The sequence below is a fragment of the Bombus bifarius genome, unplaced genomic scaffold (assembly GCF_011952205.1).
Source record: "Bombus bifarius isolate JDL3187 unplaced genomic scaffold, Bbif_JDL3187 scf7180000008014, whole genome shotgun sequence".
NCBI lineage: Eukaryota > Metazoa > Arthropoda > Insecta > Hymenoptera > Apidae > Bombus > Bombus bifarius.
In genome coordinates, this window is record NW_022884390.1 from 1,291,769 (window position 1) to 1,315,028 (window position 23,260).

General features: G+C 35.0%; 2 protein-coding genes across 4 annotated transcripts; one reads left to right on the forward strand and one right to left on the reverse strand.

Moving 5' to 3' along the window:
* Positions 1 to 670: 670 nt before the first annotated feature.
* On the forward strand, positions 671 to 17,268 carry LOC117206993 (dual oxidase). Of its 3 annotated transcripts, XM_033446762.1 has the most exons (21): positions 671 to 790; positions 858 to 1,053; positions 2,484 to 2,564; positions 4,257 to 4,418; positions 7,492 to 7,679; positions 8,800 to 9,004; positions 9,078 to 9,244; positions 10,003 to 10,239; positions 10,726 to 11,171; positions 11,434 to 11,635; positions 12,147 to 12,473; positions 13,276 to 13,500; positions 13,616 to 13,834; positions 14,183 to 14,386; positions 14,470 to 14,782; positions 14,971 to 15,345; positions 15,431 to 15,648; positions 15,862 to 16,323; positions 16,429 to 16,584; positions 16,666 to 16,794; positions 16,954 to 17,268. In XM_033446762.1, exons 2-21 carry the CDS (start codon positions 972 to 974, stop codon positions 17,080 to 17,082), a joined length of 4,527 nt encoding a protein of 1,508 aa, XP_033302653.1. In that variant the 5' UTR covers positions 671 to 790; positions 858 to 971; the 3' UTR covers positions 17,083 to 17,268. The 3 variants fall into 3 exon arrangements, with proteins under 3 accessions (XP_033302653.1, XP_033302654.1, XP_033302655.1); XM_033446763.1 differs by lacking the exons at positions 671 to 790; positions 858 to 1,053 and having other exon boundaries at positions 4,261 to 4,418; XM_033446764.1 differs by lacking the exons at positions 671 to 790; positions 858 to 1,053; positions 2,484 to 2,564; positions 4,257 to 4,418 and having other exon boundaries at positions 7,500 to 7,679; positions 8,793 to 9,004.
* A 442-nt stretch (positions 17,269 to 17,710) lies between these two features.
* LOC117207000 (dual oxidase maturation factor 1) lies at positions 17,711 to 23,235 on the reverse strand. Its single transcript, XM_033446785.1, has 10 exons — positions 22,966 to 23,235; positions 21,968 to 22,083; positions 20,296 to 20,834; positions 19,737 to 19,993; positions 19,514 to 19,571; positions 19,286 to 19,420; positions 18,837 to 19,056; positions 18,517 to 18,728; positions 18,147 to 18,342; positions 17,711 to 18,031 (listed from the first exon to the last, which is right to left on the reverse strand). Exons 4-10 carry the CDS (start codon positions 19,899 to 19,901, stop codon positions 17,851 to 17,853), a joined length of 1,167 nt encoding a protein of 388 aa, XP_033302676.1. The 5' UTR covers positions 19,902 to 19,993; positions 20,296 to 20,834; positions 21,968 to 22,083; positions 22,966 to 23,235; the 3' UTR covers positions 17,711 to 17,850.
* Positions 23,236 to 23,260: the final 25 nt, after the last annotated feature.

Consider the following 23,260-nt stretch of genomic DNA (forward strand, 5'->3'; position numbering starts at 1 on the left):
ACGTCCCGTCATCGACCTTGAAACTTCAGGTCGGAGAACCGAGAGAGGTTTCGCCTTGGGTAATCGGTGCCGCGGACTCGAAAACTAGGCCTGTGCCTGCGGTGACGTCGTCTTCGTTATACGTCCCGATGTTGTATACGGTGAACGAACGGTGACGAGAGGCGTGGAGACGACGAGGACGAAAGAGACGCGAAGCGAGCGTGGAGGAGCAGTGAGGAGAGCAATAAGACAGAACGTGTTGGTGAACGAAGGAGAGAGAGAAAGAGGGAAAGAAAGATATGCACAATGTATACGGAGAAGGAAAGAGAAAGAAAGACAGAGGCGCGTTCGCGGTAACGAAACAAATAGGCCGGCGACTTTCACCGCGTATCCAAGAACGGCAACACGACATACAGCGAACACAGGCTGAGCGCTCTTGGCCCAAACCACTCGAGTATGAGGTATACCCTCGCTCACCAACGTCCTCGAGGGTGGGGGGAATCCTGCTTCGAAGCCGCCAGACACGAGGCATACCCTGAGAGCCAGAGAACGGACCTCGATTCTTTTTCTTTCGCCCGTGTGTCGCACGTGTTGTCTCTATTCTCCGTGGTGGCCCGGCTACGACCTCACTGTGCCTCCATCCTTCATACAGAAAGTGTCTTTTCGTTGATCTCCGTTGTTTTGATATCTCTTTCTTTTTTTGTACAGTATATGGCCAAAAATTGGATAACGTTCGAGTCAGCTTGTCGCGTACCGAAGTGTGTGTCACCTTGCACGCCTTCCTTGTAGCCATTCCTCCTTTGAATAGATAGTAAGTACACAAGCGGTTCGTTATACAGAGCCGGAGGATATTTCATACGAAGCATGCATTCCCGCAGTCGACTCTGAACAGAAAGCATCGAGTAGTGCGGCAGTTTTTGTGCGCCAAGAGAGAAACAAAGTGGTGATCAATCGTTGAAAGAAATGCACGGGTGCGTGTTGTTACGCTGACGATGACACGACGACGACCACCAGATTCGACATGGATCGACCTGCTAGTCTGGCTGCTTTTGATCATCCTGCCTGCTGGAACCGGTACGACTCTTACCTTATGATGCTAGATCGCTGCACGCGCGCGATTCCTTTATCCGCTCGAGCGAACTTGGAGCGACGAAAGTGTACCGAAAGTGAAAATGTGGAGCAATGATGTTCCAATCGAGGAGATTTCATTTTGCTATTTTATAGTTGCGAGAACCAGTGGAGTGTTTCTTGATCTCCGATATCAGGAATGAGTTTGTTTTAAAGTAAGGTATAAATATTGATCCATAGAGGTAGCTGAGAGTTTTGAATTGATTGCTGAAACTGATTCATAATTAAGATTGTCTGAAAATGATATAAATAGTGGGTTTAATGAGGTACATAAATGGTTATGGATGATTATGGTAACTTTGAGAATGGAATTTATGGATGAGTATGACTTTGGATAAAGTATCACGTGACTAAATAATTTTTAAGGCGTAAAGAATTGATGGTTTTCAAAGAAAAATGCAAATTGTATATAGTTTTGTAAACAAGTGCCTCCCTTGTGATTTTAATAATTTAGTAATCAAATCACGTTAATTTAGTTAATTTGAGTACTGTGTAACAGAAGCCTCAACCAAATTAGATCTGAGTCTTACTTCACCTTGTTAATTCTACTCTTTTTTGTTTCTTAAGGTCATTACAATTTAATTGGCTTATTCCCTCTATGAAAGACCTTTAAAATTAATTCTACATTCGTTTCTCGATAAATGTACAACTTGGTTGATCATAAATTAAATCTCCTCCTAATCTCTAACGAATAATTTACGTGCATAGTTGACTGACTGATCGATTATCTTTTATCCGTGATACACCTAATCGAACCACTCCACGAGCAATCCTAAAAATGGTCGAGGGAGCCAGATCTTGTTTGAAAAATTTTGTTTCTTTCCTAAAAGATTTCAAAAACGATTCTAAATTAGGAACTTTATAAACAATAACAGGCAAAGACGATCGAACGCCTCCAAAGAATTTTCAATATTTCTAAATAAGTTCATTATTCCAAAAAATGAACTGAACGATCACAAAAATAATCGAAGCAGATCTCGCTTGAAAGATTCTGAATCTTTCCTAAAAAAAAGTTCACGATTTCAATAAATGAACTGAATGATCATGCCCCGAAGTATTAAAAAAGTAATCGAAACAGAACTCGCTCGATATCTGTTTCATTTAGTTTTGAAAAAATATATTCATAATTCCAAGAAACGATCCATAGATGTATAACGCAATGCATGCCTTTGAATTCATCGTACATGATCCGATCCATCTACGAGTAGTTAAAGATTTCCACTTTATTGATGTCTGTTCTTGGACCCCCTCGTGACACTTACTTTTAACATTAGAAAACTTTCATTTCGTCGAAAGAAGACTGCATTTCTCGATGCAATTCGACGCTTTCTTGTTCATTATGATCTTAGAAAATGTTTTCTTGTTGTTTCTTACAGGAGTTGCGCATAGCTATGCGGATAAACAAAGGTACGATGGATGGTACAACAATCTGGCTCATCCTGATTGGGGATCGATCGGCAAGTAGTTCAAATACTATTGCTTCGTTGTCTTGTTACTCTGTTTAAATCTGTTTCTCTGTAAACAAGTTGCATTCACAGTAGAATAGGATCAGATCGTTATTATGCAGTAGGACAGGCTCAAATTAGGGAAAAATTGTCTTTTAGAAGAATATTGTGAGAATACTTTTAAGAAGATATTGATAAAATATTGATAATGGAATATTGAGAAATATTTGTAAACTGCGAGGAAGATAGGAGATTTGGAATGTAAAGAAACTGCTTTATGATTATATATTGTTTTGTTATAATTAAATGATACAATTTAATATTCGAAAGAAATCGGGGATAGTGAGATGGAACAAATTTTCAGTAATTTTCCCTAGCTTTTCGTTAATATTTACCTGTACGTTGTTACATTTGTACGATTATTAAATTTGCATTACAACATGGAAATTGTTATAATTTAAACAGAGAAAGAAGAGAATTGTAGTTGCAAATATTTTTTGTTGACATTGTGATGCGGCTCGAATTGCAATGGCGTGCAAAGCCAATGGCGCGTAGAGTGAAAGGCGAAAAAAGTCGCTATTTTGTTTCAATATAGGCTGGTATAAAATGGCCAGCAAAAACTTTAGCACCGTGAAAGACGTAATCAGCTCTGCCGACAGAAATGTTATGGTTCTTTAAACATGAAAATCGCCGCCCCTCGATTATTATACTAACATTGATGTATTCTATTCAACACGAACGACATTGCTACTAACGATACTTTGAAAATAATACATATCCATTAAAAAGACTAAAATCTACGAGATCATTCTTTTTTTATCTGTCTAGAAAAAGGAATAATTAAGTTACGAATGAATCCTGTCAGCGACATTTGTTTTTTTATACCAACAGAATCTTTCATTTTACGCTTTAAATGTTTGTTACGTTTTTTACGCTAATTTTCTGCCTTGTTTAAATGACACCATATCTTATAAAGTGTTCTTTCCTGCGTGTTAACTATCTATGTACTTCCTTACAGAACGCTAATGATTTAGTCAAACGTATAATGTCGTACGGGGTTCATCGTTTGTGCTAATAGAGTAAGAAAAGAATAACGGAATAGTGGATTTTTGATTCGGTTTTACAGTTCTTTCACAACATTAAAATAATTAAAATATAAGGTATACGCTTATTTAACTTTCAATAGTTATCTTTAGATCGTAAATAAGTTATACTAGTTTGGATTAAGCTATTTACCTAATAGAGAGTTGAGGAAGCTCAGAGGAAGAAAAATACGCATCGTATTGTAAGTTGAGCTGAGAAATTATGAGTTTTAGGAAAGATAATTTCCTCAGGCAACGTTGTAATGAATTCAATTCGTAATCAAAAGTTACTATAAAAATGGCATTTAGTCTTTCAATTTTTAAGTATTTCACTTTAATCATTGTTCTGTGTTTTATGTAAAAGATGCCATTAATAACACTTTGCCTGTGAAATATTGAGTGAAAATACAAATTAAATGATGCAATTGTCCATGGCTATAACTATGATCCATCGATATCGAAGACTTTTTAAATAATCCCAGATAACAGGGGAAATATTATTCCAAAAGAGAAAAGATTTAGCGAAAGTGCTGAACGACGATGCTTTGTAATAAATAATTAGAAAAAGAAAGGAATTGATTATCAGATCATGTCGCTCTTAACACGGTTTGTACATCCGTAGACAGCAGGCTGATACGAAAGATGCCAGCAGCATATTCCGATGGGGTTTACATGTTGGCTGGCCAGGATAGGCCATCTCCGAGGAAGCTCAGTCAGCTTTTCATGCAAGGTGACGATGGTCTGCCATCCGTCAAAAATAGGACAGCATTATTTGCCTTCTTCGGTAAGAACATGTCAATGTTTTTGATCATTTTAAACAGTGCATATTAATTGTCATTTAATTTCACGAAGTGTATTAATCATTGTTCATCGATTGAGGCGAAATAAGTACAGATAAACGTAAAAGCTAAATTATAATTAACGTCCAAAAAAAAAAAACGCAAAAAAATATTCATTCACCAGAAAATAATTCTATAATAGATTCGATAAAAGGAAACGGTTTATTTATTATTTCACGCTATCTATTCCTCGATCTTCTTTGCCTAATCAAAGAAATTAACAAGAATTTCATCATAGTAGCGAAGTCTGTAGACTAAACAATCCAATAAGATCGTTTTACATTTACTGCATTAGCATCGATGACTCAATCAGGATAAACGTAGACAAATTTACGAGAAAATTATTACATTATTAGCATTCTAACAAAGAACCAAAATTACGGCATTTAAAGTATCTTTTTTCGTTTACCTATCGTGAAAAAAAATTTCAAAGGTCTTTATAGAAATTGTAAATTTATTTCTCTTCGATCTCACGAAAATGATCAAATTGCTAGTATTTCAAAAAAGAACAAAATGTAAAGTATCTTTCGTTTATCTCTTTCGAAGAGAAATCCCAACAATTTCTAAAGAAATTTTGAATTATTTCTCTTTAATTCCAAGTATCGGAAAGATCAACACGATTTAATAATAATGTCGTCATACAAGAAAATTGTCACTCGGAGATATTTCGAATGAATCAGGTAATGATAGAATAGCATGTAGAATTACCATGGCTGACGGTGCACGCATTCGAATATCTGTGCACGTTGTTGCGCAAACAGTAAGGTGTCCGGGTGTCGGAATAGAAACGAGTATCACGAGGTGCAGAGAACTTTTTGATCCACTTTTCACGGTAAAATATTCTGTGTAACGTATAATGAAGTGTGGTTCACGTTGAACCGGGAATTATTGAAAATAGGTATTGAATAATTGATTCGTATTTAATTTAGTTTTAAGGATTGTTACAACTAATAAATAAAACTGGCAATTATTTTCATTAAATCAAATTAGAAATTACAGATGTTTTGGAGAAATGGAGCTTAAATAAAAATTTGTTTCTCCTGTTCCATGCAAATAATGTTATAGACACCATATTTTGGATATTTCGTACAGTTTTGTATATTACGTGCATCCTATACATTTTTTCAAGTTTAATTTTTATCAGAAATGTATACACGTTCGTAGTCTACTAATAAAAGTAGTAATTTTATTAAATTTGAGTCAAATTTTAGTAGGGCTTTTGCAATATGTGTGAAAAGGTTTTGTTGAATGTTTAATGATACTGTAAAAAATATAAAAATGTATTCGTAAAAGACTTTCGATGATATGAATTTCTGAAATTCATCAAGCACACGTGCATTTAAATTTCCATTTCACTTAGATTTCTCTGTGAAAAATTATATAGCGATATGCGCATGCATCATGTCGTTATTATGTTCATTGTTTCTCTTATCAATTAAGTATCAATTCAGTATGGAACTATTAATGAACAGACAGATTAATAATGGCATACAAGTACCAGACGTTTTTCTTAGAAACTTGCCGCATTATAATTTATCGGCATATGTACTTACATGGAATTATCCTTCAATATATTTACATAATAACCTAAAGCTCAAATACGTAGAAGTAGCAAAAATAACAAATTTTTCTATATTTCAGTATCTTATTATGTATATGTACATTTATGAAACCGTAGCGAAAGTAATTTTTCTAAATTAGTTACGCGTGTAGAATTATCAGTTACAGATGAAGGAAAATAATAAAGGATATGTCTAACGATAAAGGAAATTAAGTAAAGTGTATATAGAATACTAAATTAGTACGCAACGAACGTAGTATATATTGCAGAGATGAACCTTGGATAGCCAATTGAATTAAATTAAGAAAATCAGCACTCAAAAGAAACATCCAGGAAAATTTCCAGACGATCCAATGTGTGTTTCATTAAATCAAATTTCGTTACAACAAACACGCTTAATGTTAAGAGAAACGATTCCTCAAAAGTTCGAAGAAAAATGAATTGAAGCAAATCGAATTAGGAAATTCAGCATTATAATTAAATTAAATTAAGAAAATTAGAATTCAAAGGGAAGCGAATTTAAGCGAAGAAAACCAGAATTAGTATTATTATATTTCTCTCCGTCCCTTATTTCTTAGCGTAATTAGTCTGATTTCTATATATCTTATTGTGTACTCGTTTAGTATGTGTTTTCGATTTTCTACTTCTGGTGTTATACAGTTAACACGGTAGGTTCTCTTCTATTTTATATTTCATTCCTTGTCTTATCGTCGTTGTCCAACCTAGTTTGCCAGCTAATCTTACCTATACGATAATTCTTTCTATCGACAATGGTACATTTAATGGTCCTATTGCTGTTATATCCTTAATTCTTTTGTTCGTCTCGCTGTATGTACGAAGTTTGTTGCTCTGTTTCCATCGTCGTGTCACAGCTTTTGGAAATATCTTCTATTACGAATCATCGTACATATGTTGCTGTCTTCTATTTCCTGTAACGAGCTGGTATCCAAGCGACTCGATTTCTCTTTTCGTCCGGTGTCTTCTGGTTCGTTATTTTCAATAGAAAACCAGAATTACAAAATGCTTTAGGTTCCCCAATAATTCGATCTGAATTCAATTGATTTAATTCGAATGAAGCAAAGTCGGAATTCTGATTAGATTAAACTTAAAAATTCCAAATCCGAAGCAGTCAATTGGCCAATAATTTGAAGCGAACGTGTTCGGTCTCACGTTCTCAATTTTGTCCCAAAAACCGTTGCTTAAACCGGAATTAACAAACGTCGTGGAACCAGAGCAAAGGAAAGTGCTGTGGATTCTTGAAAGAGGCGAAATGCAAAAACTGGAACACTCTCCTGAATTCCATCCGTGTCGATTGGTATTTGCGGCGAAACTCGACAACGGAAGCGACCAAAGGGGAAAAAGTGATCCTTCGAGAACCGGTTGCGCGTTGCAACCGCTTCCTTGAGAAGTAGAACCTCGATCGCTCTTCATCGAACCTGCGTATGGAACCATTTCAGGGCAACTGGTCACGTCGGAGATAATCATGGCCAGCGAAAGTGGCTGCCCCATAGAGTACCATCGAATCGACGTGGACAAATGCGATCCGGTTTTCGACAAGGAGTGCCAAGGTAACAAGTACATTCCCTTCCGTCGGGCGGATTATGATCGGCAAACCGGACACAGCCCTAATAGTCCACGTGAACAGGTAATTTCTTGCTTTACCCGATTTTATTTATTCACCTGATTTGTATATTGATAGATGGGAATATGTGAATGATCTGCGTCGTTGAACTTTGGTTGAACATTGGAAGGCGAGGTTGCCTTGTGGTATTCTTGGGAACGTATAGTATAATATAGAATAAATGTAATGATATTTAACTATATATAATAATTACCAAATATAAGAATACGTTGTGTATTTTGAGGGATTTTCGACTAGTAATATAGAAATAGTTTCGAATTTCAATTTAGGTGGAACGTTTGGATCTAATTTGAATTTGACTTAAATTGTATTTGAATTTAATTTGAACGTAGTAGGATCTGAATTTAATTTAGACTCGAGTTTCGGAAGTTGAATTGTATTCGAAAATTTAAATTTATATTTGAGAAAGTTCGATCGTTTTAATAAAAGTAAAAAAGAAATATTAAAATATCCAGACAGCATATTTTTGATGGATATAAACTTTATTCATAATGATAGAGAAAGTAGTGGTCATTAAGAGCTCCGCAAGTTGTTTCTTGCGCTTCTTTTCAGCGTATCTTATTATTGCGCCACCGGGTAAAGCGTATTGAACATTTTTCACGAGAAACCGTGTCACGTACGAGACACAGAAAACTTGTATACCTACCATAATTTCTCATTTATTTCATTACTTTTTACGCGTAAATTCATATACGTATATATTAGATAATTCTATAACTAATGCTATTTTTTCGACGATTAAACTTAAATTAATGGATTTTGTCACGAAAAGGCGTATATAAACGTACCGAAAAATGGCATTATTTATAATTTAATAATATTTAAATATAAAATTTTCGTAAAATATATCATTTCCGAATATAAAGTTTAACGGAAATATGTAATCTTCCGACATATGATTTTCGGGGTTTAGAAATATTAAAAAATTGGTAAAATTTTATAAAATATGTAATTTTCAAATATAAAATATATAATTCCCATATATAAAATATGTCGAAAATAAACATTTGCGTAACATAAAACTTTCGGAGCTTGAAATATAGAACGGATTTCTATTACCAAAGATTATTCAGATATTGGGAAATAAATCGTGAAAAGTAGCTCTGAATACGTGAGGTTGCAGATAAACAAAGTGACGAGTTGGATCGACGGTAGCTTCATTTATTCGAGCAGCGAAGCATGGGCGAACACCATGAGGTCTTTCAAAAACGGCAGCCTCCTTATGGAGCCTACCAGGAAATTTCCTGTGAGGAATACAATGCGTGCTCCACTTTTTAATCATGCTGTTCCACACGTTATGAGAATGCTCAGTCCGGAACGTCTTTATCGTGAGTTCAATATCTTTTATCATTGTACGTGACGATTTCAAAAATTTGTTTCATTCTGACAAATCGTATTCAGTTCTCGGAGATCCACGAACGAATCAGCATCCTCCGTTACTGGCTCTTGGAATATTGTTTTATCGGTGGCATAATGTGATTGCTGCACGAATACAACTGGAGAATCCAAATATGTCTGACGAAGATATTTTTCAGAAGGCGAGACGTGTTGTTATAGGAACGCTTCAGGTTTGTTTATTGTATTTAAATAATTATTAAATTTGTGTGGCCACCTATTTATTATAGATTTATCTAGTTGGATAACTTTGATATAAATCGCAAACTGTCGACTGACCTATCGTTTTATTATAGATTATTATTGAAAAATAAGATACATATTTTTCAAACTTTAATATACATACAAATTAGAAATATTATTTTATATAACGATGAATTCATTTACTTAAAGCAACTCGTATCATCTTATATCTGTTGTATTATCTACAATCTAATGGAATTTTCTCATAATTACACGGATTGCTATTCAACATAAATTCATAAAGATGATCAGCATCTCCATATTCGATATACACATTAATTAATTCGATTACATATTAAGCATCTAACTTAATTACAGCAAAATACAGATGTAACATATACTTTCTATCCATAAATTGTCACTCCGTTGTCGTCGTTACAAGTAATGCTATATCATTGTCGTGTAATTGTACACCGTTACTGTAACTCGGTATACACGATGTACTAATTTCATACTACTTGAAGAATTAATACGAACTTACCAACTGTAATCCTTTATGAAATCTACGAGTATCGTCTTTATATCGTTTAACCATATTATACTATACTGTTTATTTACTTCATTACTTGTTACTTTTTACGAATATAATAAAATTCGGAAGTAATCCTGATTTTCTGCAATTTGAATTTGTAGACTAAATAGAGAATTTGTCACGAACAGATATTAATTTTTTCTTTTTAAATTGCAGAATATCATCTTATACGAATATATTCCAATACTTCTTAATGAAGATCCTCCAACGTATACAGGATACAAGCCAGATTTACATCCTGGAATCAGTCACATATTCCAGAGCGCAGCTTTTCGATATGGACACACGTTGATACCGCCAGGATTATATCGTCGAAATGAAAATTGCGAATATAGAAGAACTAATACCGATCAACCTGCGATTAGACTTTGCTCCACTTGGTGGGACTCCAATGCAAGTGGTGTTTAAAAACAAATAGTTTATATTAGATATAGATTATATTTCTATATATTAATTGTGAATATAATTTCAATTTCCAGTAAATATTCAATAACTTCCAATAATTGATAAATTTATATTTCTAATAATTTCAAATATATTAGGTTTTCCACAACATTTTTTATTTTACATTATTTTACTGAATGATGTCTGATCTATTTTGTTCTACAGTTAGTTCTACGTATCTTTTTATTCTATTTTTTGTTCTACAGTTAGAACAAAACGGATCATACATAATACAACAAAATAATATAAAATAAAAAATGTTGTGCATCTATTATTTCCTTATAAAACGAAAGAAGCTTTTGATATAACCTAATATATTCTAGATATCTTCTAATAATTCTAATATTCCAGTTTTTAATATCTTATTCTTATGTTTTAATTAATTTAAATGTAATTCCATTTAACTTAGATAAAGTTATGTTTCTATATTCTTAGGAAATTTTAACTAACAGCACGATCGAAGAACTCCTCATGGGCATGACATCGCAAATAGCAGAGAAAGAGGATAATCTCCTTGGCACTGACATTAGAAATAATTTATTCGGACCTATGGAATTCTCAAGACGCGATTTAGGTGCTTTGAACATCATGCGAGGAAGGGACAACGGGCTTCCAGATTACAATACAGCCAGGGCACATTTCAAGCTACCTCGTAAGAAAACTTGGAACGAAATCAATCCGGAATTATTCAATAAAAACCCTTCGCTACTGCGTACGTTAGTAGAAATTCATTCGAATAATCTAAACAACGTGGACGTTTACGTTGGTGGAATGTTGGAATCCAGTGCCGGCCCTGGAGAACTCTTTTCAGCTGTAATTAAAGAACAGTTTCTTCGCTTGAGAGATTCTGATAGATTTTGGTTCGAAAATGAAGAAAATGGGTAAGTGGTGATGCTAGCATTGATAGGTATTATATTGAATTTAAAGGTGTAGCATCATACGTGGCATCAAATTTTTAAAATTCAGGAAGTTTAAAAAGTATATAATAAAATTTTGTTCCATTTACAATTTATTGAAAGAAAAAATTAATAGTAGTAAGATAACGATCCCAAATTATTAATTAGTTGCTTATATAAAAATTTCTAAAATAAATTTCAAAAGTAATATTGTGCGCTAACATTTATATTATATTTTATTTTTTAGAATCTTCACAAAAAGTGAAATAGCAGATATTCGTCGGGTAACTCTGTGGGACGTAATAGTAAACGCGACAGGAATACCAGCAGACGCCATTCAAAGAAGTGTGTTCAACTGGGAAGAAGGAGATCCATGTCCTCAGCCTTACCAACTCAACTCGACAATGCTGGAACCCTGTGTTCCACTGCAACGTTACGACTATTTCGAAGTAATTATTATTCATTATCATTGGTGGAAGAGATAATTAAAGTGTTAATCGATATAACTGCACGTACAACCGTATGCACCCTAAATATAGAAGCATTTTGAATTTCATGTTACAAAAGTCATTTCTAAAATCCGCTTTTAAAAGTATGTCTTTTAAAAAGAAAGAGTCTTTTATTTTTTGAACCAAAAATGTAATTGAAACACAAGAACTCAAAGAGCGTAGGCGGTGTTGAATGAGCTAAATTAAAATAAGTCAAATGAGTAGGCAGTACTACAAAGAAGAGACAATGCCAAATCGACATCGTATAGTCCTTCTGTTACATATGTATCTCAAATCGCATTTCTTGAAACGATAACCAGTTTAACCAATTTCAAAACCTCACGATATCTCTTCCAGCGGCGGTCTATTATACAACATTACGTAACAAACTATCTTCCTGGAACTTCACGTTTTCCTCATGTTACCCTATATGTACAAACTCTGAAAACTATGTACATCTACTCCATTACAGGGAAGTGAGCTGGTGTACATATACGCCTGTGTTTTTCTCGGTTTCGTTCCGATTCTTTGCGCTGGCGCCGGTTATGGTCTGGTCAAGCTGCAAAACCGACGAAGAAGACGTCTAAAAATTCTCCAAGAAGCGATACAAAAAAGGAAAGATGGCAAAATCTGTGTGGACAAAATGATCGTACGAGAGTGGTTACACGCGAACCATCGTCGTCTGGTCAAGGTGAAATTCGGGCCGGAAGCGGCTCTGCACATCGTCGATCGCAAGGGAGAGAAACTGCGCACATTCGATTTCTGCGACGTGAACACGGTCACGATAGAAGAATCGCAGGTGATTGCAGCAAACTTTTACGTTTTACTTTTGGAAGGAGAATCCAATCAAGAAATCTTGGCTGAAACTTCGTAATTGTGTAATATTGTATAGAGTTTTACAAAGGGAACAGGTGAATTAAACACATGAAAATTTGTAGAGACTGGTTCTCTGGTTTGGCTCACCGATTTCAACGGGCCGAGTTGATATGCGAAACCCATGTAATTCCACGCTTTCGTGCGTTTAAAAATGTTTCTTGCTTCATAAGATGGAATTACGCTGGTTATTGTTAGTATGATTAGGGCAATGTCTTACTGTAGTGTAGTGTCATTACCGTGATTCATTAATGAATTAGATTGCTAAATTTTTTAAAATAATTAATATAAGAAGAATGTAGTTGACTGAAGAATTCAAATATTGTATAGTAGAAAGTACGTTTATTCAGGAATTAATCATTTTTCTACAATATAGTATTTTACAAAACTTAAATATCATGAGAGTAATCAATTTATTATGTTGAGTTTCAGTCAACATGTTGATATTCAAGTAGTTATTAATAAAATATTTGTAAATTCTATTTATTTTTCTACACTTTCTAAGTTATGCATAAAATATGTTTCATTAAAAATAATTTTACTAACAATGGTCTAGCGTGCTTGAAATAGAGAGCATTCTATATATTATTATTACGTAGAATCAAGGGATTCTCCTTCTTATCATTTTCTTTTCGTTAGGCAAACAAAAATTAATGTTAAAAATGTTCTTAACATTTTGCGTTCTTCGCACAATCTTCTGTACAACATATTAATTGATATTTATTTAGGAAAACGAGAATGGTCATCGTAAGGCGTTGGTTCTATTGCGGATACCGCGAGACTACGACCTTGTCCTTGAACTGGATTCGCTGGCCTCGCGTAGAAAGTTCATTGCGAAATTGGAGGCATTTCTGGCGTCCCATAAGAAGCACTTCACTCTGTCCCAAGTAAGCAGGGACATTATGCTTGCAAAAGCGGAAACGAAGGAACGCCGCCAAAAGAAACTCGAGCAGGTACTTTTTTTGTATTCTTAGTTCAAATCGACTCCTATTTCGCCTTTTAAAGCTTTCAACGTATCACTTCCCGCTTTGTAAACTATGTAAGGCTAGTTTTTCCCTTTTCTGACAGTTCTTTAGGGAAGCTTACGCCCTGACGTTCGGTTTACGACCTGGTGAAAGGCGACGACGATCCGAAGATAGCGACAGCGGTGAGGTCGTTACCGTGATGAGGACGTCGCTTTCTAAAAGCGAATTTGCGAGCGCGCTTGGAATGCGTGCAGACGCTGTATTCGTAAAGAAAATGTTTAATATAGTCGATAAAGACAGGGACGGTCGTATCTCGTTTCAGGTAAAAGGTGTTGAATTTTAGAAGTGGAATTTTTAAGTTTCGCACCTTTGTACGACATATTTGTGCGACATATTTTGTATGTATTTTAAGCTACAGTTTCTTTGACTAATTAGCGCTTTCGGTTGATAAATTTCTCATTTTCGTTTAAGGAAAACATAATGTTATTAAATTATACCAATTATTTAATTAAAATTTAGATTAAAAAGTTTTAACTTAGACTTGTATTCAAGATTAAGCGTTAAAGATTAAAAATAGTATATTAATTAGTTAAAAAGCAATAACCAAAAGCTAAGAATTCATCTATTTTAATAATATATCAAGGAACTAAAACATATATATCCATTTTAGGAATTTTTGGACACTGTTTTATTATTTTCACGCGGGAAAACCGAGGACAAATTAAGAATAATCTTTGACATGTGTGACAAAGACAGTAACGGAGTCATTGACAAAGAAGAGTTATCAGAAATGCTCAGATCTTTGGTAGAAATTGCACGCACAACTAGTCTATCAGACGATCATGTTACAGAATTAATCGATGGAATGTTTCAAGTAAACTTTCAGCTCCAAAATGTCTATCGTTAAAGTATCCGTATCCAGAACATCGATTGCATCTCCAATATGGTTTCTTTCAGGATGCCGGACTCGAGAGAAAGGATTACCTCACGTACAACGATTTCAAGCTGATGATGAAAGAGTATAAAGGCGATTTCGTTGCGATCGGTCTCGATTGCAAAGGCGCGAAGCAGAATTTCCTCGACACATCGACGAATGTAGCTCGTATGACAAGTTTCCATATAGATCAGCTTCCACCAGAGGATTCGAAAACCTGGGCTAAAAAACAGTGGGACGCTGTTTCGACATTTCTCGAGGAAAATCGCCAAAATATTTTCTATTTATTTGTTTTCTATGTCACAACCATCGCTCTATTCGTCGAAAGATTCATTTGTAAGTTCCTTTTTGGTTATTTTAAACCTAGGACTACCAAATCTGTCCAAACATGTAATAAGTTCTTTTTTTAACTTGCACTTTTCTTTGCAATTGAACAGCTTTCTGAAAAAAGGAACTATAATAAATACATGCATAGGTACTGAATATATTTTCTAGGGAAATAATTGAGTCGTTCTAAATTTTAGACTATTCCTTTATGGCTGAACACACGGATTTGAGACATATTATGGGAGTCGGAATCGCCATAACTAGAGGATCTGCAGCAGCCTTGTCTTTTTGTTACTGCCTACTCCTTCTAACGATGTCACGCAATCTTTTGACTAAGCTGAAAGAATTTTCTATTCAACAATACATTCCTCTTGATTCTCATATACAATTTCATAAAATTGCTGCGTGCACTGCGTTATTTTTCTCCGTTTTGCACACAGTGGGACACATGGTGAACTTTTATCATATCTCGACTCAACCATTAGCTCATCTTCGATGTTTGACCAGCGAACTTAGTTTCCCAAGCGATGCTCGGTTGACAATATCCTTTTGGCTTTTTAGAACAGTAACAGGTAGATATTTAGCTTAATTTTCATTTACTACAAATTACTTAATAATCATATAAATGTTTTAAGTAACACTAAATTATTTTTACAGGTTTAACTGGGATCTTGCTATTCGTTGTAATGACGATCATTTTTGTCTTTGCTCACCCAACTATTCGTCAAAAAGCGTATAAATTTTTCTGGTCCACGCATAGCTTATACGTAGTTCTATATGCATTGTGTTTGATACACGGTTTGGCTCGTTTGACTGGCTCTCCGCGATTTTGGATTTTCTTTGTTGGCCCTGCCATTATTTATTCTCTAGACAAGGTAAATTGAGTGATTGTTCTATTGTATTTTATTGACTTTATTATTTAGATTTATAATTTTATCATCTAATTTTTCTATTAACTAGCTGTGCTTTGTGATAATTTATTTTTCAATTTCCATACATAATAATTACTGCTATTAATTATTATATTATTATCTTATATTTTTTAAATTAATAAATTCCCTATTAATTATTACACTATTATTTTTAAGATGGTGAGTCTCCGTACCAAATGCATGGCACTGGACATCATCGAAACGGAACTGCTACCTTCAGACGTGATTAAAATCAAATTCTACAGGCCACCAAATTTGAAATATTTATCCGGTCAATGGGTTCGTCTTTCTTGTACCGCATTTAGGTCGAACGAATTTCATTCGTTCACCTTGACTTCTGCGCCACACGAGAACTTTCTCTCGTGTCACATTAAGGCGCAGGGACCGTGGACGTGGAAATTGCGCAATTACTTCGATCCCTGTAATTATAACCCGGAAGACGAGCACCCGAAAATAAGAATAGAAGGACCGTTCGGTGGTGGCAATCAAGATTGGTACAAGTTCGAGGTCGCTGTGATGGTTGGCGGTGGCATTGGTGTCACTCCCTACGCCTCCATGTTGAACGATCTCGTGTTTGGAACTTCTACCAATAGATACTCTGGAGTTGCCTGTAAGAAGGTAATTATAACTGAATTTTATCGTATTCAGATAAAAAAAAAATGATATTTTTGCATAATATAAATATTTAATAATGTTTATGTTATTATATTTTATTAAATTTAGGTTTATTTCCTTTGGATTTGCCCTTCTCATAAACATTTCGAATGGTTCATCGATGTACTAAGAGATGTCGAGAGGAAGGATGTTACGGACGTGTTAGAAATTCACATATTTATTACGCAATTTTTCCACAAATTCGATTTACGCACAACCATGTTGGTAGGTTATTGTGCAGTTATAATTTGGGAAATTCCATTTTTATTATATGAACACGAATCGAATTAAATTTCTTCGTTACAGTATATTTGTGAGAACCATTTCCAAAGGCTATCCAAGAAAAGTATATTCACTGGGTTAAAAGCGATAAATCATTTTGGTAGACCCGATATGACGTCGTTTCTAAAATTTGTTCAGAAAAAGCATAGCTACGTAAGTGTTAGAATTACTTTCGCTTAATTAATACACATTGGAATATTTAATCTTAAAATTAAATAAATTATCACGAATTAAAATGAAACGTTATGAATATTATTTAAAAAATTAAATATACTAATCTAAATGCTTGTTTTAATTAAAATGTTGCCGTAGGTTAGTAAGATAGGAGTATTTAGCTGCGGACCGCGTCCTCTGACAAAGAGTGTGATGTCATCCTGCGACGAAGTGAATAAAGGTCGACGCCTGCCGTACTTCATTCACCACTTCGAAAACTTCGGCTAGTCTAGTTGATATCATTTCAAGAAAAGAGTAGAAGAAGAAAAACGATGGACTCTATCGTGAATCTCGTGCAATTCTATCGAGTGTACATATTTATGCGCGTACGCGCATGCCTTATTTATATAACAAATATTATATTTCTTATTTATGATTACAAAAGAATGAAAGAATATTTGTTTCTTCAATTTACTTATGATAAAGTCAGTATTATTAATGTCAGCCCTATTGCGTGATATGACATTGATAAACAGGACTGATCAAACTGAGTGAGAAGATTTTCAAGCTCATTATCCTGGAACTCCTACATATCTCTTTAAATTAAATATCTTCTTAACCGCTTAAGGATTGAATTTTTATTTAAATTGTATCGAAAATCTGTATCTCTTCTTCTATTAATTCATTTTATTAAATATAATTTGAATTACGAAATGATTCTAAATTTAAGAAAATTTTCCTTCTGGAAATGTCAAAAGGTTCAGTGAGAATTTATCACCTATGTTAATTTCTCAATTAATTAATTAATTAATTTAAAGAGACATCCGATGGTAATTAAGTAAATAAAAGAGTTAATTTAGCTTATGTCCTTAAGCGGTCAAACAATTAAGTTTATCAAAAAAAGTAGAAAAGCATATTTCACTGTAGTTACTGTTTATTCCCTTCCTTTCTCCATAGGAGTTCTAGGGCTAAACTTACAGTTTTAAATGAACAAAAACTTCTGTTAAAACATATTGAGGAATTTGTTAACACTAAAAGATTATGTAGCATTTATAATCAGGTATTGATAGGTCTACGTGAAGACGATGGAAACGGATAAGACCAGTTGTTCTTTGATGAGTCTTCATTAGAGTCATGATGAAATTCTGAAGGCTCGTGTGACGTATATCCTCGATTTATCACACCTTGTGTCTCTTCCTTGATATCGTGTCTATTTTGTAGCTTGGAAGACAATTGACTGAAAGGATAAAAATTCCAGATCTATGTAATAAGTTCTAAATCGCCATACTCAAGCCTGCTGCTGATTAATCCAACATATCATATAATTAAGCAAACATGAATTAAAATAGAACCTTATTATACGATCACCAAATGAATCCTCGATTTTAGGTAATCTTCGCCTGACGTTCCTCGTATCGAAACTCTCTTCTATGATAACATGTCTGTCGTACGGCGTATCGTAATCAACTTCCAATATCGTAGAGAACTGATGAGGAAAAATCATTTCTATCGCCGTAATCACCACTCCAGTGAACATACATCCGATACCTAGAAGAATTCACTTCCTGAGGATCCAATTTTTCCTTTTTCATCAATCATGTATTCTATCATACATTCAATTCAAACAACATTTCATTTTCAGGCATTTAGATATAAAACCGTAGATCTTCTTAACTTAGATTTTAGACTTTAGGCTTTAGAGCTGAAGACAAAAGTACTAACCAGCTAACAATACAAGCCAATAATTCCATCCCAAATTAAAAGCAAGAATGGAACCATCGATATGTGCAATGAGAGGCTCGCAAGGTAAAAGTGCCCAGTAGATTAAATTGGTCAGAAGCATACATATCCCGGTGAAGATCATGCCGTAAGCGCCATACCGTGGCACTATTATTAATAACAGGTTCATCATGGCCCAAGAAGTAAAGGACGTCCTAGAAAGAAGCAATTAGTCAACGTATAAATAAAAACGAAAGATACAGTCAGGACAGAAGAATGAATTAAGAGTGACTCAATGGCAAAGGTATTTTCTCGAGGCATACCAGAGCATTAGCGACGCGTAGTAGCCAGCCTGTCGATATTTGCTTCCCCAGGAAAAGCCTTCTTGATGAAGGCTGAAGTATTCGGCTAGAGAAACTATAGGAAACGGTGCACCCTGGTTCAATGCTTGCTTAAAGGCACTCGTCATCTCTCCTGTACTCCTCCACCAGAATCTTTCGTTATACTCCACGTCGTCCATTGGATTTTCGCTACTTGGTAGCACTTTATGTGGAAATTATTAAAATAATGAAAAGAGAATAACTGAAATATTAAATAGCGTTATATAAGAGCATTAATTTAAGATGCATCAAATTGTGTTTGAACCCATTTTCTAACAGCTGAAGCAAGTCATTTGTAATACTGTTTCATAATTGAGAAAGTGACCTCGAGCAGACAATTGATTTTGGACGCACAATAGGCGACTGGCGGCAGGTTTATTATAGCAACTTACGCCTGTAGGTGATGTTTATATGCATCAGACCGATATATCCTCCGATTTCCGCAGCAGTTTTCTGTCTCGAGAATGCACTGTATGTGCTAACAATGGTCGCGGAACTGGTGTGCCAGGATGATCCATATTGAGCGACTGTAATCATATAAAAGGAATCGCATACATAGATATACATATAGTTCAATGGAAAAAAGTCAGTTAATTGCGAGCAAAGTGGACTACACAAACCTTGGATCGACGCTCCAACGAAAAGGCTCAATGTCACCGTGAGAAACGTGCTAATACGCTGTCAACCATAAAAATTTGTAATTATATCAGTAACCAAATAACTAAAAATTATACTCATAATTATATCATTAACTAGAGAATTAAACTTTAAATTAGGGCTAAAATGGGATTAAACTTCAAATTTGGGATGAATAAGGGGTAAAAGGAAGAAGGAAGTACTGACCTCCTTTCGTATTCCAGGAAATATGACAAGGAACGCGGTAAAGATGGTGCCGAATATAACAAACACAATCACTAGAGGAACATCTCCCGTGACAGGCGTACGATTACTATAGCTATACAACGTGGGTCCTCCGTCTATACGGAAAGCGTCGAACCATCCCTTCATCCTTTTAATCGAATCTTCGAGTTCCCTTCGACCTTCAGGGAACCGGCCAGTTCCGGTTCTCCTTGCAGACCACTTGGCATCAGTGGCTTTCCCTGAGCATCCATCGAGTATAAATGTAACAGAGAGCAAATCACGGTGAATTTTACCCTTCTGCGCTCTTTATTTTCAAATCAAACGTCTCTATTCTTGGAAAATCTCTTATATTCGAGTTTCTCTTCGGAAAATTTCTTAAAGTATGAAACAATCACGTGTGACTTCTCGTCTCAAATTTTTCTGACAGATTTTCTTAAAACACACAAAATCCTTTCTTTCAGTTCAAACCAAAGCGAAATTAGGATCACAGTATAAGTAATAGGAAACGGTATAAAGTCAAAGTTTCTAAGAATTTGTGTACCTTAGGTCGCCACGCTCTGGCTACCAGCACCCAAGGACGATTATTGTGAAAGAACGATGCACGATACGGGCACCTGCACTGCGAACATGGAAGGTTCGAAGGCAGCTCGAACACTAAGAGCCACAGTAGGTTAACGGGTCTTCGAAAGCGATCTCCAGGCATGGAGTAGAGGGGACTGAGAGTCTTAATGTGTTTAAGAGGGGAGCATGAAAGAGAAAAAACGGACCAGGTGGGGCTGGCTAACTCTCGAAGGAGTCAGCCACCACCTAGTCCAAATAGAGGAGGCGAAGAGAGACAAAAGGTGTTCTCGATCAGCTGAGCCAGGAAAACGCGGCTCAGAGCGAGAGGTGCGTGTCTGGCGCGTTTTATTTCGGCGGATCGGCGATCGATGATCCCGGATGACGACACGAGACGTGACACGTGAGCGTGGATCGCGTGGCATGCTTGATGGCACGCGGGCGACTTCGACGCCTGCACAGACGATGACGCTTGCACCTCGATTCCCGGGGAATTTTTTTCGTGCTTCGTCACACGTACACCTGAAATAAATTCTGGTTAAGAAGAAGAATATTTAAATGAATTTATTCGGAGATGTGAATATAATGGATTATGTAATGGATTGCATGGTTGTATATCTAAGGTATGATTGTTTATTATTAAGAATAACGTTAAAAATCTATTACTACTTTGTGTTTCGTCACATGTATGCTTAAAATAAGTTCTGATTAGGAAGAGGAATATTTAAGTGAACTTGAAGATGAGACTATAATGGATAATGTAATGGATTGCATGGTTGTTCGTTTAACGTATGAGTATTTATCATCAACAATAATACTAAAAATTTATTATTATTTCGTGTTTCGTCACATGTACGCTTAAAATAAGTTCTGGTTAAAAAGAGGAGTATTTGAGTGGATTTACTTGGAGACGTATCATTAGTTGATGCATTGGATTTTTAGGTTGTTAATTTAAAGAGAATATATGTTTATTAATTGATCATAATCTTACTATCAATGATAATATTAAAAATTTGTTATCACATGTTATGACTAATCAAAACATGAACATGGTTTTCTTGTAGAAGTTTAAATGTAGAAAAAGTGCCATGAAAGTTACTGGAAAAAAATTTTGTATCTCTGTAGAGAATTAAAGATGTAATCTATTCTCCTTAAACGATTTTTTAATGCATAAATGTAAAAGAAACGTCTAAAAGAAAATATAATAGCATTATTCCACAAATTTTTGAAAGTTCTTATAAACCTGGAATAATGAGACAAGTGAGTATAGGAAAGTAATATTAAAAGCCAAAGAACAAAAACAGCGATAAGACATGCAACAGTTAATCGAGTTTCTGGGGTAGTTGAGAATGTGTAATGATGTTGCTAGATGATCTGCATGAGACTATGATGATTAAACAGAAATAAAGCAACGTGGATTTAGTCTCATCCTGCACGTCAATTAAGTAACGTTCATGCTTCAAGTTCAATTAGTTCAGGAGGAAACAGGCACTCTAATTACTTTATAATTATAAAAAATGAAGATAAACGGTGTCATATACATAAATATATATGTAACTGGATTTCAGGTGCAATTAAAGCTAAGAATCAGCATCGTAGACGTCCAACTAGCAGCATTTAACTATTAAAGGAGACTACATTCCAAAACTACATACTCATTATCCAACGGAAGGTCAGTATCATTCACTTCATCAAACTCGTTCAAACCCACTATCCTTCGTCTTATATCTTCCACTAATTTATGTTCTATTTCAGGCTCATTCTTATTATCCTGAAATTATAATAGATAGCGCTTGTTAAAGTAATAATATGGAACGTTTAATAAAATTCGTAAGCAATTACGGTAGTGTCTATTTATGATTTTTACGTAATTAGTTACAACTTTACTTATTTGTCTACACTATATTATTAGTTAGTATATATTATTCTCTTTATTTATTACTTCTCCTGGTTTACTAATTCTTTAGAAATATGTTGCATTATGTCTTCTTTATTCAGATACATAATTAATAACAGCTTAAAAAACAATGATTTATATTGATAAATTTATTTATCACAAGAACATGGCATAGATAATCCTAAATTTCAAGGTATATATTAAAAATAACATCTGTAATCGTCATCTTTCTTTGTACTTTATTTGTAAAAGTAATTACTTTTCATGGCTACGTACGAGACTTTTAAGCGACTTAACTCATAAAACAAAGATCTCTCCTACAATCTGAAAACTATTCTATCCTAACAGGTACTGTCATGGAATAAAATTTCACCCCATACGAATTTCATTTTAATCTGATCGTCTCGCGATGGCACATCATAATATTGCAAACAATATCTTTTTGCTTCTCATCTAATACTAATATTCTAATTCACGTTTTACATTTTTATCTAATAGTAATAGAACCTGTATTCGCTCAACATCATTGATTTCTAAACTAAAAAGAATAATCTTACACGAAACAACACCCATGACACAATTAATTTAATTAACTGTAATTTCGTTTAACGACAGCTTTTAAGCATTAAAAAGCCACATATCTATAACAACAACGAAAAGCCTAAATCCAACACACTAACCGATCACCAGAGTAATATTTCTAATCGAGCCATAGAAACTCGTCAACGCGGACAAGCTCTCGAACCGAACTCTCACCTGACTCACATCCTCCGCTCCGCAATAAAAGCAACCCACAGAATACTGGTCAACGGAGTTACTGGAACGTAAAATCCCGGATACGAGCTACCGTTTTTCATTCATACGGCCACGGCCAGGTGTCCACTCGACTGGTACTCGCACACGTAGCTTGATTATCACGCGCGACGTTCGTTTAGAAGCAAAGAGGAGGATCCTCTAGTCTGTGCCAAGAAGGTGGACCACTGGTGAGCGTGTGTCCGCGTCCGGTACCGGAAGCGTACACCTCGATCCAATCGTCACGACGTACACGATA

Excerpts from the sequence above, each read along its gene's own strand:
- LOC117206993 (XM_033446762.1), top strand. The coding sequence starts at position 972 with ATGACACGACGACGACCACCAGATTCGACATGGATCGACCTGCTAGTC. Across the intron at positions 7,680-8,799 it reads CTAATAGTCCACGTGAACAG|ATAAACAAAGTGACGAGTTG; the intron begins GTAATTTCTTGC and ends GTGAGGTTGCAG. Across the intron at positions 14,387-14,469 it reads TAATCGATGGAATGTTTCAA|GATGCCGGACTCGAGAGAAA; the intron begins GTAAACTTTCAG and ends GGTTTCTTTCAG.
- LOC117207000 (XM_033446785.1), bottom strand. The coding sequence starts at position 19,901 with ATGAAGGGATGGTTCGACGCTTTCCGTATAGACGGAGGACCCACGTTG. Across the intron at positions 19,421-19,513 it reads CGTTGGAGCGTCGATCCAAG|TCGCTCAATATGGATCATCC; the intron begins GTTTGTGTAGTC and ends ATATGATTACAG. Across the intron at positions 18,729-18,836 it reads TACGCGTCGCTAATGCTCTG|GACGTCCTTTACTTCTTGGG; the intron begins GTATGCCTCGAG and ends GCTTCTTTCTAG.